The sequence below is a fragment of the Mobula hypostoma genome, chromosome 15 (assembly GCF_963921235.1).
Source record: "Mobula hypostoma chromosome 15, sMobHyp1.1, whole genome shotgun sequence".
Classification (NCBI taxonomy): domain Eukaryota; kingdom Metazoa; phylum Chordata; class Chondrichthyes; order Myliobatiformes; family Myliobatidae; genus Mobula; species Mobula hypostoma.
Genome location: NC_086111.1, coordinates 62,086,789 through 62,107,098, shown reverse-complemented (window position 1 = coordinate 62,107,098; position 20,310 = coordinate 62,086,789). Strand labels below are relative to the sequence as shown.

At 39.3% G+C, this 20,310-nt stretch overlaps 1 protein-coding gene across 1 annotated transcript; it reads left to right on the top strand.

Annotated features, from left to right (window-relative positions):
* The first annotated feature begins 476 nt into the window (after positions 1-476).
* Positions 477-19,666, top strand: alas1 (aminolevulinate, delta-, synthase 1). The gene is made up of 11 exons (XM_063068175.1): positions 477-633; positions 6,877-7,091; positions 8,411-8,611; positions 9,500-9,637; positions 9,759-9,981; positions 10,365-10,549; positions 11,144-11,323; positions 13,269-13,433; positions 15,840-16,108; positions 17,528-17,690; positions 19,360-19,666. Exons 2-11 carry the CDS (start codon positions 6,890-6,892, stop codon positions 19,518-19,520), a joined length of 1,887 nt encoding a protein of 628 aa, XP_062924245.1. The 5' UTR covers positions 477-633; positions 6,877-6,889; the 3' UTR covers positions 19,521-19,666.
* The last annotated feature ends 644 nt before the right edge of the window (positions 19,667-20,310 follow it).

The window sequence follows — 20,310 nt, the reverse complement described above, 5'->3', positions numbered from 1 at the left end:
GAGTTTGTTGTCTTTTGCACACTGGGTATCCACCCTCTAGGTATCCACCCTCTGGGTATGATTTCATTATTTCTATCATGGTTATTGGAATTTACTCAGAGTATGCCCACAGGAAAATGGATCTCGGGGTTGTACATGGTGACATGTACTTTTGATAATAAATTTATTTTGAACATTAAAAGTTTTAAGCTTCTTTAGGTTGTGTTTTTTTTTAAAAAGTATAAGATTGTAGGATTTTGAGCCGCAGAGCGTTGTGGAGCGAGTTGTTGCAGTTGCAGGAATGCCTTCACCAGAGGGCAGCGTCGCAGGAGCCGGGCAACAGGCGAACGGGGTCGAGCTGCAGCGGGGCATGTGACAGACACGAACGATGCGGGGTGAAGGTTGCGACTGATGGGCGGGGCTGGTGATGTCATGGGGGGGCGGGGCGCTGGCAAGCTCTCGCGATGATTGGCAGCCGGCGGTACGGTGATAAGCGGCGCAGACGCGGTGCGCCGCGCCAGTTCGTCCTCAGTGCAGGGCAACGAGGAGGAGGTCGAGTGTCGCCGGTCGTGGTCTACCGACTCCAGCACCGCTCACGGTCCGAGAAAAGAGTGCCTGCTGAGCTGCCAACCCCGCCACCAGCATTAACACCGGGTAAGAGAGCCCAATGCTTTTATTTTAAAAACTCAATTGGACATCGGTTCCTTGGGCCGCTCTGCCATCGGCCTCGGTTACTCGGTGACACCGGCTGGTTGACCAAGGACTGAGGTGGTTGATGTGGTCGTCCAGCAACAAGTGGCTGACGGGGAGCATTCGGATTACATTTGACTGAGGTGTCCAGACCAGGACTTGGTCGCAGAAAGGAGGGGTCTAAAGCTATATTGTTTATGTTTCTCTCTACAAAGTTTAGAGGAGCATTCCTGAGCTAGAAAGTCATAAGCCCTCTCACACCATTCCTTTCTCTTCAACAGAAAATTATGTATCTTGTAGGCTGTAGTAACAAACATTGGTTAAGAGTATAATCTTTATATCCTCAGTCAAATTCATTAAACAATATCTGGGTAATTGGCAACTTCCTACCTTAAGTGACCTGATATGAATGCTTGGCGTATTGCAACAGCGCTTTCACATTCGTAAGATGTTTTGACATGACCAATGATTTGGCAATGTTGGAAATCCTCAGCAGAGTAGCTAGCCTAAGGAAAGAAAAAGTATTCAGCCAGGAAACATTTGGGAGAACATTTCTTGACGTGGATTATTAAATGTGTTAAGTGGTTAGGCTGGTTTATAAAATGTTTTCTGTTAGTTCAACGGTAAAAATAAATATTTTTAAACTTATTTTTGTTTTTTTAACTGCTATTGCAGCAGTTGTATTTGTTATTGGGATGAATAATAGTCTCTACAACACTTGATTTAATCACTGTTTTTCTGCTCAGAACTAATCAATGCAGCAGTAGATCTGACGGATGATTGTATTCTGCAGTCTGATCTTTTATTTCTCACCTGTCTGTCACTTCTCCCTGGGTTGCACCCCCCCCCCCCACCCTGTCTCCTGTGGTCCACTCTCCTCTTATCAGATTCTTTCTTCAACTCTTTACCTTTCCCACCCACCTGGATTCACCTATCACCTTCCAGCTAGCCGCCTCCTCCTCCCCTCAGCTTTTTATTCTGGCATCTTCCCCCTACTCAATGTCTATTAATTTCCGTAGATGTTACCTGACTTGCTAACTTCTTCCAGCATTTTGTGCGTTGCTTTGGATTTCCAGCATCTGCTGACTTTCTCGTGTTTATTGTATTTGTAGTAACCTGGTTGTGTATATTGGATTGAGATGAACTTTCTATCTGTGCTATTACAATGTACTTTTAAAATGAGATGTTTGGAGAAAACTGACTACTGTCTTCAATGCATTAAAAGTGAAAGGTTTTATTGGGATATAGTTGCATTCAAAAAGCATCAGCTGTAGCCTCTGATAATCGTTACTTGTCAAAATTGTTTTCATCATTTTTTCTGTTCCTGGGACTGTAACAGTTTCAGTTATGAAATGGGTATACATTGGTTATACTGATTTTCAACAATTTCAGTTGCCTCTATGTTTTTGCTTTCCTGTGTCAGTATTAATATTTATTATAATTTTTTGTTGAAACATTTCTGAAAAATCTCTGGGAGGCAGTTCAAATTTTTCATATGCCAACTTCCTGTAATTTGCTCCTTGGAGGTTAATCATTTTTGTTTCCTTCAGTTACATGACACACGTTTCCCAGATGTTTGGCAACTTTTGGGAATATACATTTCAGCAGTTTTTAAGAGTATTTTTCATAGTTCTGCACGCCCTGCTTGCATTTTTGTAAGTATTCTGACTTTTGTAAATCTATGAATGGGCAATGACAAAGAATGTCAGATAAACAAAAGAAACCCCAAAATATTCAAAACCAACTTCAGTATTTTGACTACAGTACTGTGCAGATGTTTTAGCCATCATTGTGTGTGTATGTGTATACATATACTCTTGCACAAACTGTATCTTTCAGATTTGACGTTCCTAGTTTGCGTGCATTTTCTCGTTTTCCAAATCTGAGGATTTGGGAGAAAAATTATTCTTGTGTTGTGGAGAAAGTAATGTTCATATAGATAATTAGGTTTGCAGCTGTTCTTAAGGAGCTTGGAGGAAATCTTGCAGTTTGAGTAGTTTCCAGTTTAAATTGGCAATCAGTCTTAGAAATTTTGTTGCCAATTGTGATGATTGAAGAAGCTGCTTTCAGCTACATTGTTTGCTATTGAGCAATACAATGCGAAGTATGTGCTTCTGGCCTTTTGAGCCACACTGCCCCAGCAACCCCACAACAAACCTGAGTATCCCTATCCTATAACACAACAATTTAAAATGGCCAATTAATCTACTCTATGTCCATGGACTGTGGAAGGAAGCTGGAGCACCTGGGGAAAACCCTGGCATTCCACGGGGGGGGCGGTGACGGGACATACAGACACTTCATAGTCGGCACTGGAATTGAAGTCTGGAATGTCCTGAGCTGTAATAGCGTCGTGCTAGCCGCTAAACTACCGCAGTGCCCGCCAATTCACTATTTAGTGAATTGTGTAAAAAGTGATGGTGATCCTTAAAGTATCTTGATGTTTTACATGACTTTAAACCGGGCCTTAAGGAACCTTGAATTTTGTCAGCAGCTTGAAAACTTTTGTATCTTTTGAAGTATTGAATATTGTTTCTGGTTTGTATCGGTTTATTACAAAATAATACTAAAAACTGTGCAGCAAAGGTAGTCCTGAGCGCTCTATATTATTGGATTGATGAATACAGCCTACCTGTTGAGCCTGATCAAATCCATTTAATATCATTGGATTGAACTAGGGAATATTTCTGTGAATACTTTGTCTAACTAAGCATAACAATGCCAGTGCCTGATACAAGTTCAGTGAACTCTTTCTAAAGCCTGATGTGGTTGCCAAATCAATCACAACAAATTCAAATTTTAGAATTTTTACTTTAATCCATTTATCTTTCCTTTTAACTCCAGCATTCAATTGATTTAGTTTATGTCAATGTCAGCAAAACAGCTGTCAGGAAGCAGAGTGGAGAACATGCTCTTATCTGTATCAACAGTGCTTGGGGTGGAGATGGCTGAGATCCTCTTACTCCGAGTTGTATCACTGACACTTTGTCCTGGATCTGCTATGTAAACATGATGGCCAAGATAGCACATTGCCATCACTGCTTGCTCAGAAGGCCAAGGAAATTTGGCATGTGTGTATCTGTATATATACAAACATTATGTCTCAATGCATTGCAACTGCTTGGCCCAAGATTGTGAAAATTTGCAGAGAGTTGTGAATGCAGCCCAGTCTATGGGGAAAACCTTTACTGATCTTCCCTTTATTGACTGTCTGCACTTCCTGCTGCGTTGGGAAAGTAGCCATTGCAATCAAGGACTAACGTGCAAAGGGTTATTTTTTTTTTGTTCTCTCCCTCCCATGGGGTAGAAGAAGCAAAAGCTTGAAAACACGTAGCACAAAGCTCAGGGACAGCTGCTGTCCCACTTGAATGAATGTCTTGTGCAATAACTATGAACTCTTGATCTGCTAATACACTTGTCATCCTTGCTCTTGTGTACCTGCATTATGTTTTCAATATAATCGTAACGTTATATTCGACATTGTCTCTTTTTCCTTTTGTGCTACCTTGACCTGGATTCGGTGACCATTTTATTATGTTCACCTACAAGAGAAAATCTTCAGATGCTGAGAGAGGGAGAGAGAGAGAGACCCGCCCAGAGGTACTCAGCAGGCCAGGCAGTATCCATACAAAACAGTACAGTTCATGTTTCAGGACTGGAGGGAACAGGAGGGTTAGGAGGAGAGGGGAAAAACATAAGATGATAGGTGAAACTGGGGCGGGGGGTAAAGAGTTGGAAAGTTGATTGGTAAAGAGATGCAGGACTGCAGAAGGGAGACTGATGGGAGACAACAGAAGGCTGTGGAGGAAAGAAAAGGGGAAGGAGCACCAGAAGGAGGTGATGATGAGATAAGGTGAGAGAAGGAAAAGTGGGTGGGGACTGGTGAAGGGAGGGTGGGCATTAACGGAAGTTGGAGAAATTGATGTTCACGCCATCAGGTTGGAGGCTACTCAGACAGAATATAAGGTGTTGTTCCTCCAGTCTGAGTGTGACCTCATTGTGACAGTAGAGGAGGCCATGGACTGACATGTAGGAATGGGAAGTGGAATTAAAACGTGTGGCCACTGGGAGATCCCACTTTTACTTGTGGGCAGAGCATAGGTGCTTGGCGAAGCGGTCTCCTGATCTATGTTAGGTCTCACCAATATACAGGAGGCTGCACTGGATATTGTCCATGACCCCAACAGACTCACAAGTGAAGTGTCACCTCGTGTATTCTTGATTTAATTTATTCTTCAAGCCTTGTGCCATAGTTGTTGGATCAGTGGGTGAAGTAATTAACCAATATCTGTTCCTATAGCCATACCACTAAAAGTTTGCCATTCTTTTGAAGTTGTATGTAGTCAAGTTCTACTGAAAGTGTATTTTATACTTTCCAAATGAAGTGATCTGTTAAACAAATTTTTTTTCTCTGTAAGTAAGGTCACATTACTCAATCATAATTTTTTTTACCTCTGCTGTGTAGCAGGGGATTATTTGATCCTCATAACAACTAGTTGAAAGCCGATTCAGTGGCAAGGTGCACAAAAGGAGCCAGACATCGATCTCCCTTCAGATTTTTTACGTTCCCTATAGTAACAGCTGTTAGGAAACCCTGTAGAAAGAAAATTTAAACGCCTGGAGAAATAGTTTGGGGAAATTTATTTGTAAAATTTAGTTAATATTTTCCCATCAGTACCTGGAGCAAACAATTTTTAAGCGGTTCTAATTTTCTTCCATTATATAAGCCTTGGCAAAACCTCTATGCACCATTGTTAAATGCTACGAAGAGATGACAAAGATGTCAGAGCCAGCTGTCTAATTCTGAACCCTTGTTTGGAAACACTGGATCATAGCCATTTGAGATGTGAGTTAGCTTAGCCGAGGTTAAAGCTTTGGTGTTTCTTTTTTTTTTGTGGGCTGGTGTTTCAGAGTAGAATAAACATGAGCCTTTTCAAACGTGGGTTTGGTGTTCGGTATTTGAAATACCAGTGGAATACTTTGTTCAAGTGAGTTAACTTTTCAAATCTCGGTGCAGTTAGTTGTTTTTCAAACTTGTAAATAGTGTTAAGTGCGCAGATAATAAATATTAAGAACCGAATTTTCTTGCATGTTGATTTTTAATTGACTTTAAGATGTACTTTTCCAGTATCTTTGTTCTCATGAAGACATATTGCTAGAAATGTTTTATTTCTGCTAAGATCTAAACATTTACAGTAGATTATTGTATGCTGTAGCTTGAATTTGATACTATATTTTAAATGGATGATTGCTGGACATGTACGGAACTTTAAGGCATCAAGTTGATATATTGTTTTTAAACAGGTTAGTAGATATACAGGATATTTCTTTCTTTGTATAGAAATTAAGTTTCCATTTCTTTCAGGAAAGATAGTTAAATTTCAAATGGTGCAGTGAAATTATACTTTAGAAAAAAGCAATTTGTCAAATTAATGTTGTGGAATACTTATTAGTAAACATCAATGTTGAATGTTAAGAGATAAAAATCTGTGTTAACTAAATATAGCAGGGAGGGAGTCTCGGAATTTTTGCTGGTTTGTGCAACTTATTTGGAGCAACAGGGCTTCTGGAGTCTTTGGTTTGGAGAGTGGGCATGAGGATTTTGAGCAGGCACAATTTTACACCACTCTGGTTATTACTCAACTGAATTTTAGCTCATTGATATTCATCCCAGGCTTGTCATTCAAGTGTTTTTTTTTCACTCTTTCCTTGCAGTTGAAATGATGCTTTTAAGATTATGCCAATTTCATTATTAATTATCTTGCATTTAATAACCTTTTCAATGAAGTCCAAAGCTTCATAGTCTATCCTGATAGCCTTGTTATGCTAGCTTTTTCTACATAAGAATTGAAGTCCAAGGGTATACTTCACAGATGCTACTCCTGTCATTTACTTTCTGCCCATCTTGTTCTCGTTTTGTATACAAGAAACATTTGTGCTCTAATCTTTATGTATGAAATTTTGTGCTTCTCTACTGGAGTTGATGGAAATGAGTCGATTCAAGTTTCTGTTGGATCACACACGGGGAAAAGTGGATAATGACATTTATCTGCCCTTTCATGTTTAAGTTTAAAAATGTTTAGTGACACAAATTGCTGGAAGTGTAAGCAAGGTAGGGAAGGGTTGTAACTGTGGAACTTTTTCCATCCTTTCTGACCTGTTCATTGTCATTTTATTTGAATGTAAGCCATTTTCTTCTCCCTGTAGGTTAAGGACTACAATGGAGGCTGTTGTTCGTCGTTGCCCATTCCTTTCACGAGTGTCTCAGACTTTTCTTCAAAATGCTGGCAAGTCACTGATCTATTATGCACGTCATTGCCCTGTGATGATGATGAGGGCGGGAGCCAAGCCTGAAATGCGCACCATAGCAACCTCAGCTGCTCACTGTCAACAGACCAAAGAAACAACACCAGTGAATGAAAGTAAGTGTTGTTTAAGGAGGAGTTCCCTATTTTAATTATAGAAATATTTATTTCTGACTTCTGTATTTATAATAAGACAGCACAGATGCAAAATGTGCTGCGGATGCTGAAAACTGAGAGCGATACTCACAATGTGCTGAAGAAACTCAGCAGGTTGGGCAGCATCCGTGGATGGGAATTAACAGGCAACGCTTCGGCTCAAGACCCTTAATCCTGATCCTTCAGGTTGATTCTGAAGGGTCAGCTGTTTATTCCCATCCATAGATGCTGCCTGAGCCAGTGAGTTCCTCCAGCACATTGTGTGTATTGAATAAGACAGCAGAATGGAATGAAAATTGTTCCTACTGATATGTAAAATTGAATTTTTTTTGTTTTTTTTTGTTGTTGAGTGATTTATCAAACACCCAAGTGAAGTAAGCTTCAGGGGAGTGAAATGGATAAACTGAAAATAACATGGAAAAATGATATTCTGGCGTCTGTTGATTTTAAACGCTTTAATGCCAAAGTTTACTTGACGTTTAATCGCAAGCTAAAACAACTTCAATGTATTAACATTGAGCAGAAGTATGATTCCAGTGAGAGAGAAGCAGCATCAACATTAGACTTCAGATCTGATGGGAAGCTCATTAAACTTTTGGGCAGCACATAAGGAAAATGTTTTATTGATGCAATTTTTTTTTAGGGTTATTTTGTATTCCACCATTCTCTCTCTCTCTCTCTCTCTCTCTCTCTCTCTCTCTCTCTCTCTCTCTCTCTCTCTCTCTCTCCTCACTCACTCACACACTCACACACTCACACACTCACACACTCACACACTCACACACTCACACACACACACACACACACACACACACACACACACACACACAATGCTGGAGGAACTCAGCTGGTCAGGCAGCATCTGTAGAAATGAATAGAGTCGATGTTTTGGGGCGAGACCCTTCTTTGGGACTGGAAAAGAAGGGAGAAGGTGCCAGAATAAAAAGGTGGGGTTGGGGAAGCAGGATAGTTGGAAGGTGATAGGTGAAGCCAGGTGGATGGGAAAGGAGAGTGAACCATAGGAGGAGGGTACCAAGGGATAGGTGTTGGGCAGGTGAGAAGAGGTAGAAGCCAGAGTGGAAAATGGGAGGGGGAGGGAATTTTTTAAAACTGGAAGGAGAAATTGATATTCATGCTATCAGGTTGGAGGCTAGTAAATTCAACTCAAAGTTATTTTGTCAAATAATTTATTGAAGTTCTTGGACTTGTAAGGAATGTTTAAAACCATTTTCTTTGTTGTTTCTGAGCCTTCATTTCAAGAATTCCTTAATTTATTACAGAACCTAATAGTTCGACTCCAGCTTCAAGTGCCCCAGGACCCCAGCTTCCACCAGGGCACCCAGTCCCTAGTGCTGGACAGGCTGCTGCTTCAAAGTGTCCATTTCTTGCTGCTGAGATGAGCCATGGCAAGAGCAGTGTTGTTCGCAAAGCCAGTGAGGAACTTTCAGAGGATGTGCAACAAATGCACACAATGAGAAAAGGTAAATTTTCTGTTTGTTTTTAACAGCGTTCTTTTGATTTTTATTTATCAAAGCTTGTTAGAAAAAGCATTGTCCTGTAGACACAAGATGATTTTCCAGAGTGTTTCCTACCACTTCAGTAGTAACGCTTAAATGGATGTTTTATGTGCAGCAAAGCTCCATTCTTGATTTATAGGACTGAAAGGTGCAGCATTATGAGGAGCTGCACTTACAATAGCCATCACCTTACAGTAATTCCTTGGCCATTTATTTCATTTCCATTAACTCGCCCATTACTTCCTGAGATCCGTTCTACAATTTATGCCAGTTCTTAAATCCCATCCTGTTGCCTATTATCAGCACTACCTAAGCCCTTTCCTAATTCAGGAGCCTTGCTCTTCTGAGAAACTGCATTGCATATGAGGAGCAGAACAGTGCTGTACTCAGTAATGTCTGTTCACGTGTTCTCAAACTGGAGAGGGCATGACAAAGGAGGACTTGTCTGCGACTGCTGACCCATTCCATATGGTGATGTCATATTCATATCTTACTGTCATGCAGTACTAAGTGTCTTCAAAACTGACAGAATTTGTCTTTTTCATGAGCTATGTTCATTCCCTGAATCTGTTAAGTAACACTGGTGGATTACATTGTCATCACTGAATAAAATAACTTGATATGAAAGAAATCCTGTAGAAAGGCATTTCTGCCTTCTAGGCAGTATTTGATGAAGAAGGGGTTCACATTTCCAAGAAAAATGGTGATTATGGACATTTTTCCAGGAAATTAAATCCTCTGTAGTATAGGGGTCATCTGTACTGCTTGTTTAATGCTACTGAAATGGCTATTTTTATAGTTAAAGTTGTATTTTTCACCTAAAGTCTTTAAGTTAACTTTTCGTCTCTGCAGAATTGTCTGTTAGTCCAACTGCAGACAACATTAAAACAGCCGATGGACATGATAAAGATGGCCTGTTGAAAACTCTGCATGGGGCGGTGAAGCAGAAGCCTGCAGTTTCTCATCTCCTTCAGGACAATATACCAAAATGTGAGTGTAAGCAAAGGATGGAAATGGGCAGTAAGCACTGCCAGCCTTTTTCAGCTTGCTCTCAAAATCCCTCCTTGTATTTGTTTCTAACCTGTAGAAACTTCCTTATGTACTTCTGCAGCAGTTCCAGCTTTCAAATATGATGGATTTTTTGAAAAGAAGATTGATGAGAAGAAAACTGATCACACTTACCGTGTTTTCAAAACGGTGAATCGTCGTGCTGATGTATTTCCAATGGCAGATGACTACTCCGATTCAGTGAGCGTCAAGAAAGAGGTTTTTGTTTGGTGCAGCAATGATTACCTTGGAATGAGCCGCCACCACCGTGTTGTAGGGTCCATAATGTGAGTTTCTGAATTTTACTTGTCCCTAAAGTAATTTATGGTGCAACATCTACATTCTATAAATTGATGTATTGCTCTTGGATTGATTTTATTTAAAATCTCTTTTGAGAGACTTCATGCCTGTTGTACTTCCTAACTTTATAAATTAATAATTAGGAATTCAATACAAGCTTTTTAAAACCCAAAAAATGTGAACCAAGTTGATGTACCTACAAGTCAGGAGGAGTTAATGTTTTGAATATGACGTAATTTTGCATGGATCCTTGCCATTTTCAAATGCATAAGCAAAATTTTATGTCACATTCACAAAATACCATTTAAAATGCCAATAACATGGTCTTTCTTGATCCCTGCTTTATAAACTTCTCATTTTGTGTTTTTAGGGATACCCTTCGGTGCCACGGTGCTGGAGCTGGTGGAACTCGAAACATTTCGGGAACAAGCAAGTTCCACGTTGATTTGGAGACTGAATTGGCTGATCTCCATGGCAAAGATGCAGCACTGCTGTTTTCATCGTGCTTTGTAGCAAATGATTCTACCTTATTTACATTGGCCAAAATGCTTCCAGGTACGAATCAACGATATCATATGTCATTTGTTGCAGATGTCAAAACTGGAATATTTTAGGATACTTGGAAATGTTTGCCTATCTGTCCGAACCAATTTTTCATCATCGATCTCGCTGTTCCCAGATGTGTTCCCATCTCAAAGTTGTCAGTTTTTGTTTCCTTTTTTTGTAACTGCACAGAAATATTCAGTATTTGTTGTCTATAGTAGTTAGTGTCCGATTTGGCTGGATAAAATAGACCAGAATCTCTGCTATTCAGTGTAACTTTGTTGGATGTACATATTACTGATGAGAACAGAAGCTGCTTCTATTCTTCCTGTTTTAATATCCAGTTGCTGCCATCCTGAAGCCATTTATTATGTATTAAAAGCTGACCCCATGGATGTTGACTGTATTTTTAAGTGAAGCGGAAATCTCATTCTCTTTAGGAAGAGAGTGATTTCCTATTTGGGGATTTTATGGAAGTCCCATTATTTCCACCAATACAAATGCACAGGATGATTTTTCTAGATTTGTACTGTATATTCTTTGTTGGAATGGTCCAAATAATTCAAGTTCTGGTACTGAGCTCTTGTTATCTTTTAATATGGCCAGGATGTGAAATCTACTCTGATGCTGGAAACCATGCCTCCATGATTCAAGGAATCCGGAACAGTAGAGCTCCAAAGTTCATATTTCGTCACAATGACGTTAATCATCTGCGGGAACTACTGAAGAAGTCAAACCCAGCCACCCCAAAGATTGTAGCTTTTGAAACTGTCCATTCAATGGATGGTATGCAAGGCATTCAAATTTGAATATAAAGTAACTGTAGAATGAATGTTATTTGTATCATATTTTTCATGCTTCTCTCAAGACTGAGCTATTTTGACCACAGAGCCCAGGACAGCTACTAAGAAACCCATTCTGCCGTTGTGAACTGGGTGATCAAACTTGAAAGAAGTATTTTGGGGGAGACAACCCTAAAATTCCCTTGAGATCAATCAAGAAAGAAATGCATTTTCTTTCAGACACTGTACACTTTGTACAGGGACCATCCATCACCATCTCCATCAAGCTCTGTTTCTTTCTCACGAAAAGAACCAGCCAATTCCCCTCCACCATAACCCTCCTCTGTCTGGCCGAACTAGTCCTTGCTCCCAGCTATTTTCCCTTTGACTCCTCTCACTTTCTCCAGGCTCAAGGAGTAGCCAGAGGCACCCATATGTGACCCAGCTATGCCTGTTTCTTGGCTATGTAGAACAGACCATGTTTCAAGCCTTCCCCAGTAATGTTCCCCCAACTCTTTCAACGCTACATTGACGACTGTATTGGTGCTACTTCACACACCCGTGCTGAGCTCATCAATTTCATCAGTTTCCATTTCTGGAGAGAAACTGTCAACCGACATCTTTTACACTGATTCCCATGGTTATCTTGACTATACCTCTTCCCACTCTGTCTCATGTAAAACTGCTATTCTCTTTTCTCAGTCCTTTTGTCTCTACTACATCTGTTCCTAGGATGCAACTTTCCTTACCAGAGCATCAGACATGTCCTCCTTCAAAATACAGTATTTCCCTTCCACCATTAATGATGCCCTCACCTGCATCTCCATTTCGTGAAGATCCGCGCTCGCCCTATCTTCATGCCACCTCAACAGTGTTAAAAGTTCCTCTTGTCCTTACCCATGAGCCTTCACATCCAACGCAGTATTCTCCACATCTTCCATCTCCAAAGTATCCTACCACCAAACATATCTTTGCCTCTTTTCTCTTGTACACATGCACCACCCTTGATGTAGGAATCCCTTGTCCATTCATCCCTTTCCATTAATCTCCCTCCCTGCAAGTAGCTTAAGTATTACACCTGCCCATTCAGAGTCCCTTCCAGGTGAGACAACACCTCACCTGTAAACCTGCTGAGGTTGTCCATTCTGTCTGGTGCTCCTGAGGTGACCGCCTCTACATTGATGAGACCCGTCATAAATTGTAAACTGTTGTTAAGCATCTCTGCTTCATCTGCCAAAAGCGGAACATTTTAATACTGATTCACATACTGACTGTGTCAGTGCATGGTCTCCTCTTGTGCCAAGATGAGTTCACCCTCTGTGAAGAAGCAGTACCTTGTATTCCATCTGGGTAGCTGCTGACTTTGTGGCATGAATATCTCTTTCTCCTTCTGGTAATTTTTTCCTCTCCTCTATTCCCCACTCTGTCCCCTTCTCACCTGCCTATCTTCTCCCCCAGTATCCTCCTCCTTCCATTTCTCCTATAGTCCACTCTTCGCTCCTATCAGATTGCTTCCTCTCAAGCCTGTTACCTTTTCTACCCACCTGGCTTCACCTAACACCTTCTAGCTGTCTTCACCTTCTGCCTACCAATTTTTTTTTAAATTGTGGTATCCTTTTCCCGCCCCCCCCACCTTCCTTTCCAGTCCTGAAGAAGGATCTCAGCCTGAAATCATTTCCATAGATGCAGCCTGACCTGCTGAGTTCCTCCAGCATTTTGTGTGTGTTCCTGTAGACTTTAAATGTTACTGAAAATGCTGGGTAACCAGCTATTGTGGTTTACCACATCTGTGCAAACTGATTTACTGCTTTGGACTAAAATTTGTTTCTTAAGTTGGTTTTAAAGAACTGTTTCTTGAACAAAAAAAATGCGATTATTGCACTATTGATATTTTTTTAATTTATAAATTATTAGTAACATTTCTCAATTGTTCAAATTCATTACCTCAGGTGCAGTCTGTCCATTGGAGGAGATGTGTGATGTAGCACATGAATATGGTGCAATAACTTTTGTTGATGAAGTCCATGCAGTTGGTCTATATGGTCCACGTGGTGGAGGGATTGGAGATCGGGATGGGGTCATGCATAAAATGGATATAATATCTGGAACACTGGGTAAGCTGGCCACAAACAGAAATATTATTGCAAATCTGGTGTCTGTTCTTTTGTCAAGAAAAATATTCATTAAACACGAGGTTAAATTGAAAATCTGATCTATGGGATAAAATTGCAGTTTTGTACATTGTTCTTTTAAACAATGTATCCTATTATAATCAGTTGCCCAGGATATTTAGTGTACCTCATTACTTGCTCCTTAATAAACCTTGCCAAAAAAGCTCATGTCACTAACTTAGAAATCATTTTGAGTATTGCAGCTGAATCACAAGTGTTGACTTCACTAGATAAATGATGGGGAAAAGTTTAAACCATGCTTTATAAACTTTAAGGAAATGTTGTTATGTAGGAGATGGGAAGTTAAGATGGAGAGTTGAGTGCATCGAGTGAAAATGGATGAATATGGAGAGAACAAAAGGATTTTCTCTATCTGTTTTTTTGCAATTGAAAGTAAAATTGGTGTTTAGATTTCAACATGCCAGCTGTGGATTTTGTTCCACAAAGTGGGGTTTCGTTTTGAGAATCATACAGTGAATGATGTTGTAAATCTACTAACCGTTTCTAATGGCAAGAGATTCCATGTGACTCCAGTCTCCAGTAACCTTCAATGAACTTGCTGTCCAACAGGAATATTTGCCTCTAAAGTGGAGGACATTATTTATGATTTTTCCAAAAGTGGGTCATTGGCAAATAACATATTGATTTGAAGACTTGTATTGCTAAGTTCATACTGATCTTGCACAGCTCTTTCAATTTGATTGCAGCACAAGAGCCTTCTAACTGGAAATAATCTCATCAAGAATTTCTTTGTAAATATTTAACACTTGGGCTAGGCTATTCTCTTAAGCATCTAATCATCTTGGATAGATTCAAATGTTTATGTTTAAAAGTTTATTTTGTAGTTTGTTTACACCACTTATCTGTAATCCTCTTGTGATGGGCAACTGATTGGAATACAAATTAACTCTTCTGGAGTCTTGAAAAGCTAAATCCAGAATTTAAACTTGTGTGGGGTAATCTGGAGAATTACTGATCTAGCTATAGCCTTTTGAGTTTGCTTTTCAACCTGTTAAAGACTAAGGGGTTATAATTTTGTAAACTGTGGCTTCTCTTGCAGTTCTAAACTTTCAAACTATTGTGTGCTACTATTTATCCTTATTCCCCCAACAATGCACAAATAAACATGGCATCTAATGAAAGGTGCTGTGGCTTAATTTTTAAAAAATTATTTTAGCATTATTCAGTTTTTGACAGTGGGAGTTCTTATTTGAGATTTGCAAAGTGAATTGTTCTTTTTCTTTTGCTTCAAATGTCTTGCATAAAATCTGGCAATGACCTAGATAGTTGTTTACTTCAAAAGTCTAACTAAAGTTCTTGTTACCAAGTGTGCCTGAGCCTTCACAATTTCAAACTATAGTACCATTCATCAAAATCTCAACTGACATACAGCTGGCAATGTAGAATGTGTAAATGAATGGTTCCAACAAAGTAGTCATATGTAGTTGACCTACTATTTACTGAGTTCTGTTAAGCAGGCAATTTCAATGTGAATTACAGCATGTTTTTAGTCTTCGTCTAAAACTTTTAATTAAAGTACTGTAATCTGCTTTTGTGCAGAATGGCGATGACTTTTATAGGATTTATACTTTGAAATTGGGAACATGTGCTTTTTTTTTGTGGAACTGGGTATTGCTATCTTAACTTTTCAGTAGCATTGTGTCCCAAGTGAGCAGCGAGAAGATGAGGTTAGTTAACATTGGTTATTGTTATGCAGTGATGGGGGTATCATATGAGTCAGTCATTTAAAAAGCACAGGAAAAGGCTCTTCAGCCCATTTAGTCCATGCCAAACCGTTTGGACTGTTGACTCCCATTGACCTGCATGGGAACCGCAGCCCTTCATCTGTGCCTATCCAAACTTCTCTTAAACATTGAGCTCGCATGCGCCGCTTGTGCTGACAGCCCGTTCCACACTCTCACCACCCTCTAAAGTGAAGAAGTTTCTTCTCATGTTACCCTTAAACTTTTCAGCTTTCACCCTTAACCCATAACCTCTAGTTGTAGTCCCACCAAGTCGGGGATCGATGTTCACTTTTGGCTTAAACAGCAAGTCAATTTTAAATTTGAACATACAAAATATAAGGCCTCTAAAGTTGAAATATAAAATGAAACATAAATATGCTATTAAATGAATTAAAAATGTGTCCATTGTTATTACAGATAAAATCTGATTTTTAAACTTCCATTTTAAAAACAGATTAAAACCTTGTGCTACGCAGTAAGCATCTAAGTTTTCTTGTTCTGCAAATTTTAATTGGATCTGTTGCATTTGGGTTGATTAGTTACCTTTCCAGACACTGCTAGTTAAATAAGATAGCAAATGGTTGTATGTTTTGTTTTATTGCAGGAAAAGCGTTTGGTTGTGTGGGAGGCTACATTGCCAGTACTGCATCCCTTGTAGACACTGTCCGGTCGTATGCTGCTGGCTTCATCTTCACTACCTCACTTCCGCCAATGTTACTGTCTGGTGCTTTGCAGTCTGTTCAAATCTTGAAAAGCCAGGAAGGAAGAGCACTACGCCGTCGGCATCAACGCAATGTAAAACACATGCGCCAGTTACTTATGGATGCTGGTTTACCTGTGGTTCACTGTCCAAGTCACATCATCCCAGTCAGAGTAGGTATTGATTAATAACTGTTTTCTCAGTATTCCTTTAGGAAGTTTCATCAATTTGCTTCCTCCAACTTGGACACCTACCACACATTGTCTGGCTCTTCTTCCCTCTTCCCCCTTCCCCCTAACCCCCTAAACCTTTTCTGTGCCACACTTATGAAAGTAAAAATTGGAAAAGAATTAGGGGCAAACTGCACACCCAGAGGATGGTGGTGATCTGGACCTCATTCCCCGAAAGAGTGGTGGGACCAGAACTATGTGACGTTTCAGAAAGATTTGGGTGAGCCTTGACTTGTTATAAATACAAGATTTCGGACCAGAAGAGGCACATTCATCTGTGTAGCTGTTTAGCAGCCTGCATGTGGATTGAATGTATTGTGTACTACATGCCCGATTTCTGAGTAAATTATGCAAAATTCCCCAGTTTTTCCTGCGGTTTCCTGTTTTGAAATTGTAATCTCTTTTTGTACGCTAAGCTGGGGCATTGCCAAAGTCTTAAGTTACTTCACATCTAATTAATTGGTAAATTATTTATAGCATGGGGGGGGTGAATGCTAGTGAAATTGTTGAGAGTTTAAAGTTGCCAAAATGAGAGCCATCAGAATCAGATTTAATATCACAGGTATATGGTGTGAAATGTGTTAAGTTTATGGCAGCAGTACAATGAAATACAGAAAAAAAACAAACAAAAACAATACTCAGAAAAAAGCTGAGTTACAATAAGTGTGTGTATATATGTCGATTAAATAGTTACAATAAAACAGTGCAAGATTACAGCAATAATAGTAGTATTCATGGGCTCGATTTCAATTTAGAAATTGGATGGCAGATGGGAAGAAGCTGTTCCTGAATCTCTTGAGTGTGTTCCTTCAGGCTTCTGTACCTCCTTCCTGATGGTAACATTGTGAAGGGGGCATGCCCTGGGTGGTGGGGATCCTTAATAATGGATGCCATCTTCCTAAGGCACTGCTCCTTGAAGATGTCTTGGATACTATGGATGCTGGTACCCATGATAGAGCTGACTAATTTTACAAGTATCTGCAACTTGTTTTAGTCCTGTGCAGTAGTCCCTCCCAATACCAGACCGTGATGCAACCAGTCAGAATGCTCTCTACAGTACAATTTTAGAAGTTTGAGTGCTTTAGTTGACAAACCAAATCTCCTCAAACTCCTAATGAAATATAGCCACTGTCCTGCCGCCTTTATAGCTACAACAATATGTTGCGTCCAGGTTAGGTCCTTAGATATATTTGAGGAACATAAACCTGAAATTGCTCACTCTCGCCACTTCTGATCCCTCTTAGCTAGCCAACTAATTGATTGAATACTTAAAAAGAAATTGTCTACAGGGTCTAGGTTTAAGAAATGAAGGTTTTAATCAAACATTCATTGATTTTTGTGTTCTGTGTATGCCAACTTTAGGTTGCAGATGCTGCTAAAAACACTCAGATCTGCGATGAACTGCTGAGTAAATACAACATTTACGTACAAGCTATCAACTACCCTACTGTAGCGCGTGGTGAAGAGCTCTTGCGTATTGCCCCAACTCCTCATCATTCTCCTCAAATGATGAATTATTTTGTTGGTAAGTAGGCCTTGTATCAATGCCAGTGAAATTTGAACACCATACTAAGATAGGAGCCTAGTTCAATGAAGAAAGTTTCAAAGCAAGCTTAAGTGGTTATTGACAAAACGGGTGAAATGCATTGAACTTTGAACCGGTGTTCTGCCCCTAGTGATGAGTCAAAAGCCTAGAGTAAAAGAAAATTATTCAAGTTTACAATAAAGCAGTTTTGTATTTTATTTTTTTGAAAGATTGGTAGAAGTGATACTTAGCAATAGTAAGTGTATAGTGTGACAGCAATGTAGCTGACACTTAACTACCTTCTGAAATAGCCATGAAAAATCATCGTCAGGCAACCATCACCCACTTGTGACATCTAACATAACCAAAAAGTGATGGGCTTGCAAGAAATTCCAAAGTTTCAGAGTAAGTTGTTGTCAGAGTACTACCTATAGGTCACCATATACAATGCTGAGATTTACTTTCTTTTGGACGTACTCAACAAATTTTTTAGAATAGTAATTGTGCAAATGCAAATATAAGCAGCAATGACTAATGAGAATGAGTTAAGGTAGTCTTTAAAGTGAGATCATTGACTTGCCAGGTTGGTTAAATGATAAATGGAACATTTCCATATTGGATATGCAATTGTATGTATATGGGTGAAATACTGATGGGCTACAATTACTAAATATGATTTGACCTCCAACAGTGAGGATAATACCTAATTTCTTTGTATTAAATGAATTGTAATATGGCTTATGTTTACAGTCTTTGGATTTGCTGACTGGTATTCCCATAAAATAGAAATTTAGCAGATCCCTTTGAACAGAGTGTCAGCCACGGGGAAACAATCCTTTTATTTCACCCACGTTTGAGCCCTGTAAAAATTTGTTTCAACAAAATTACCTGCTCAAGTTTTTTTCTTTAAGCACCTAAAATGTTAGAAATATTGTACTGGACCCTGAACGTGAACATTTAAATGTGTGAATATTAAAAGTTCAATTTAAACAGTTTAGACAACTTGAGACAGCATTGTCACTATAGCTGACCTTTTGTGCTACATCATCCTGTACTAGCTGGTGTGCTGGGACTATGATGGTGTTGAGCCAAAACATATCTGGCCATTTTCCCCAACTGGACCCCCCCCACCCCAACTCGTAGATGCAGCCTGATCTGCTGAGTTCCTCCAGCTGCTTGTTTCTTGCTGGGAGTTCGCTCAAATGGCATAGTCCAAGGTGCAAATGAATGACAAATTTGAAGATAGGATCATTAAAGTGGTACATAGCAGCAGGATTTCTTGATGCTGTTAATTTTCTGTACTATTTGATTTCTTTGTCTACATTTTGTCTCTTTTGCCTGTCCCTTTATCCATACCACTCTCTATACTAACAACTCCATGAACTAAATATTCAATTTGTATAGGTTTAACACATGGGTATACTGAAGGTTGTATATTGCTTTGCTACTGAGATACTTGCAATTGTTTTTTTAAAAAAAGCTACTGGTTTTGAATACTTCAAAGTGGATTATTTTTGGTTTTCCTAAATATGGTCTAATTTTTGGGTTACTTTGGAATCAGAATACATATCAAATAGCTGGGCTTCATTTTGTTTTTGAATAATTGTGATTAGAATTTTAACTTGCTGAATTTTGTACAACTGAGTACATCTTTCATTTTAATTAACAGAAAAACTTTTGCTTACGTGGAAGGAGGTTGGATTGGAGTTGAAGTCCCATTCCTCGGCTGAATGTAACTTCTGCCGAAGACCTCTACACTTTGAGGTGATGAGTGAAAGGGAAAGATCCTACTTCAGTGGAATGAGTAATCTGATATCTGTGAATGCCTAACATGGACCTGTCTCAGTTTGGACTGTCTGTGTATTGGAATTTAATGTCAAACAATATTGTATGTTTTTATAGAAACTAACTACATATTTAATAAGATTATTTCTGTAGTACATAAAAATCTAAATTTAAAAAACAGAAAACCAATGTTTCAGTCTCTTTATTTATAGTGTTGTGAAAGGAGATGGGGTGGGGGAGTGGGAAGTAGTGTTGATGGAGGTCTTTAAATGAATCAAGATAAGAAACTGAGGACCTTCCAGTCTAATGGACCAGTACGTAAAGGACTAATACATTTAAGTGTGAAGGAAAAATCCTTGAAGAGAAAACTGCCTTAATGTGAAATCTACTAACGTGTAGTAATTTTAAGAGTCATTAAGGTGACTAGTGTGGTAATTTTAGTTACATTTTAAGTGCATAAGAAAGAACTAGGATTGACAGAGGAAGTTCACATTGGCCTTGCACTACTGACTGCAGAAGAGGTTTATGAAAGTGTTGGTAGGACTGCAAGATTTTTGCGATGATGGCTAGAAAGGGCTACGGTGTTTTTTTTTGGAGCAGTGGTAGTTAAGCAGAAATATAACATTTGTATAAATTTAAGGTTTAAGATACAATAGCAAGGAGGGTGAGAAATCATGGAATGGATTTGAAGTAATTGTAGAAGAAGTAGGTTTTTGTTCTTGCTTTAGAAAAGTGAGGAGGATTTTGTCCCCAAATATCATACAACACAGAAATGGGCCCTTAGACCCAACTGGTCTGTGACCAAGAATTCCATCTAAGCTTATTCTGTTAGTTT

What these genes read in the sequence shown, in the direction of transcription:
- alas1 (XM_063068175.1), top strand. Translation starts at nt 6,890, where the DNA reads ATGGAGGCTGTTGTTCGTCGTTGCCCATTCCTTTCACGAGTGTCTCAG. An exon ending in TCAGGACAATATACCAAAAT is followed by an intron (nt 9,638 to 9,758) that starts GTGAGTGTAAGC and finishes GTACTTCTGCAG; the next exon opens with CAGTTCCAGCTTTCAAATAT. An exon ending in GTCACATCATCCCAGTCAGA is followed by an intron (nt 16,109 to 17,527) that starts GTAGGTATTGAT and finishes TGCCAACTTTAG; the next exon opens with GTTGCAGATGCTGCTAAAAA.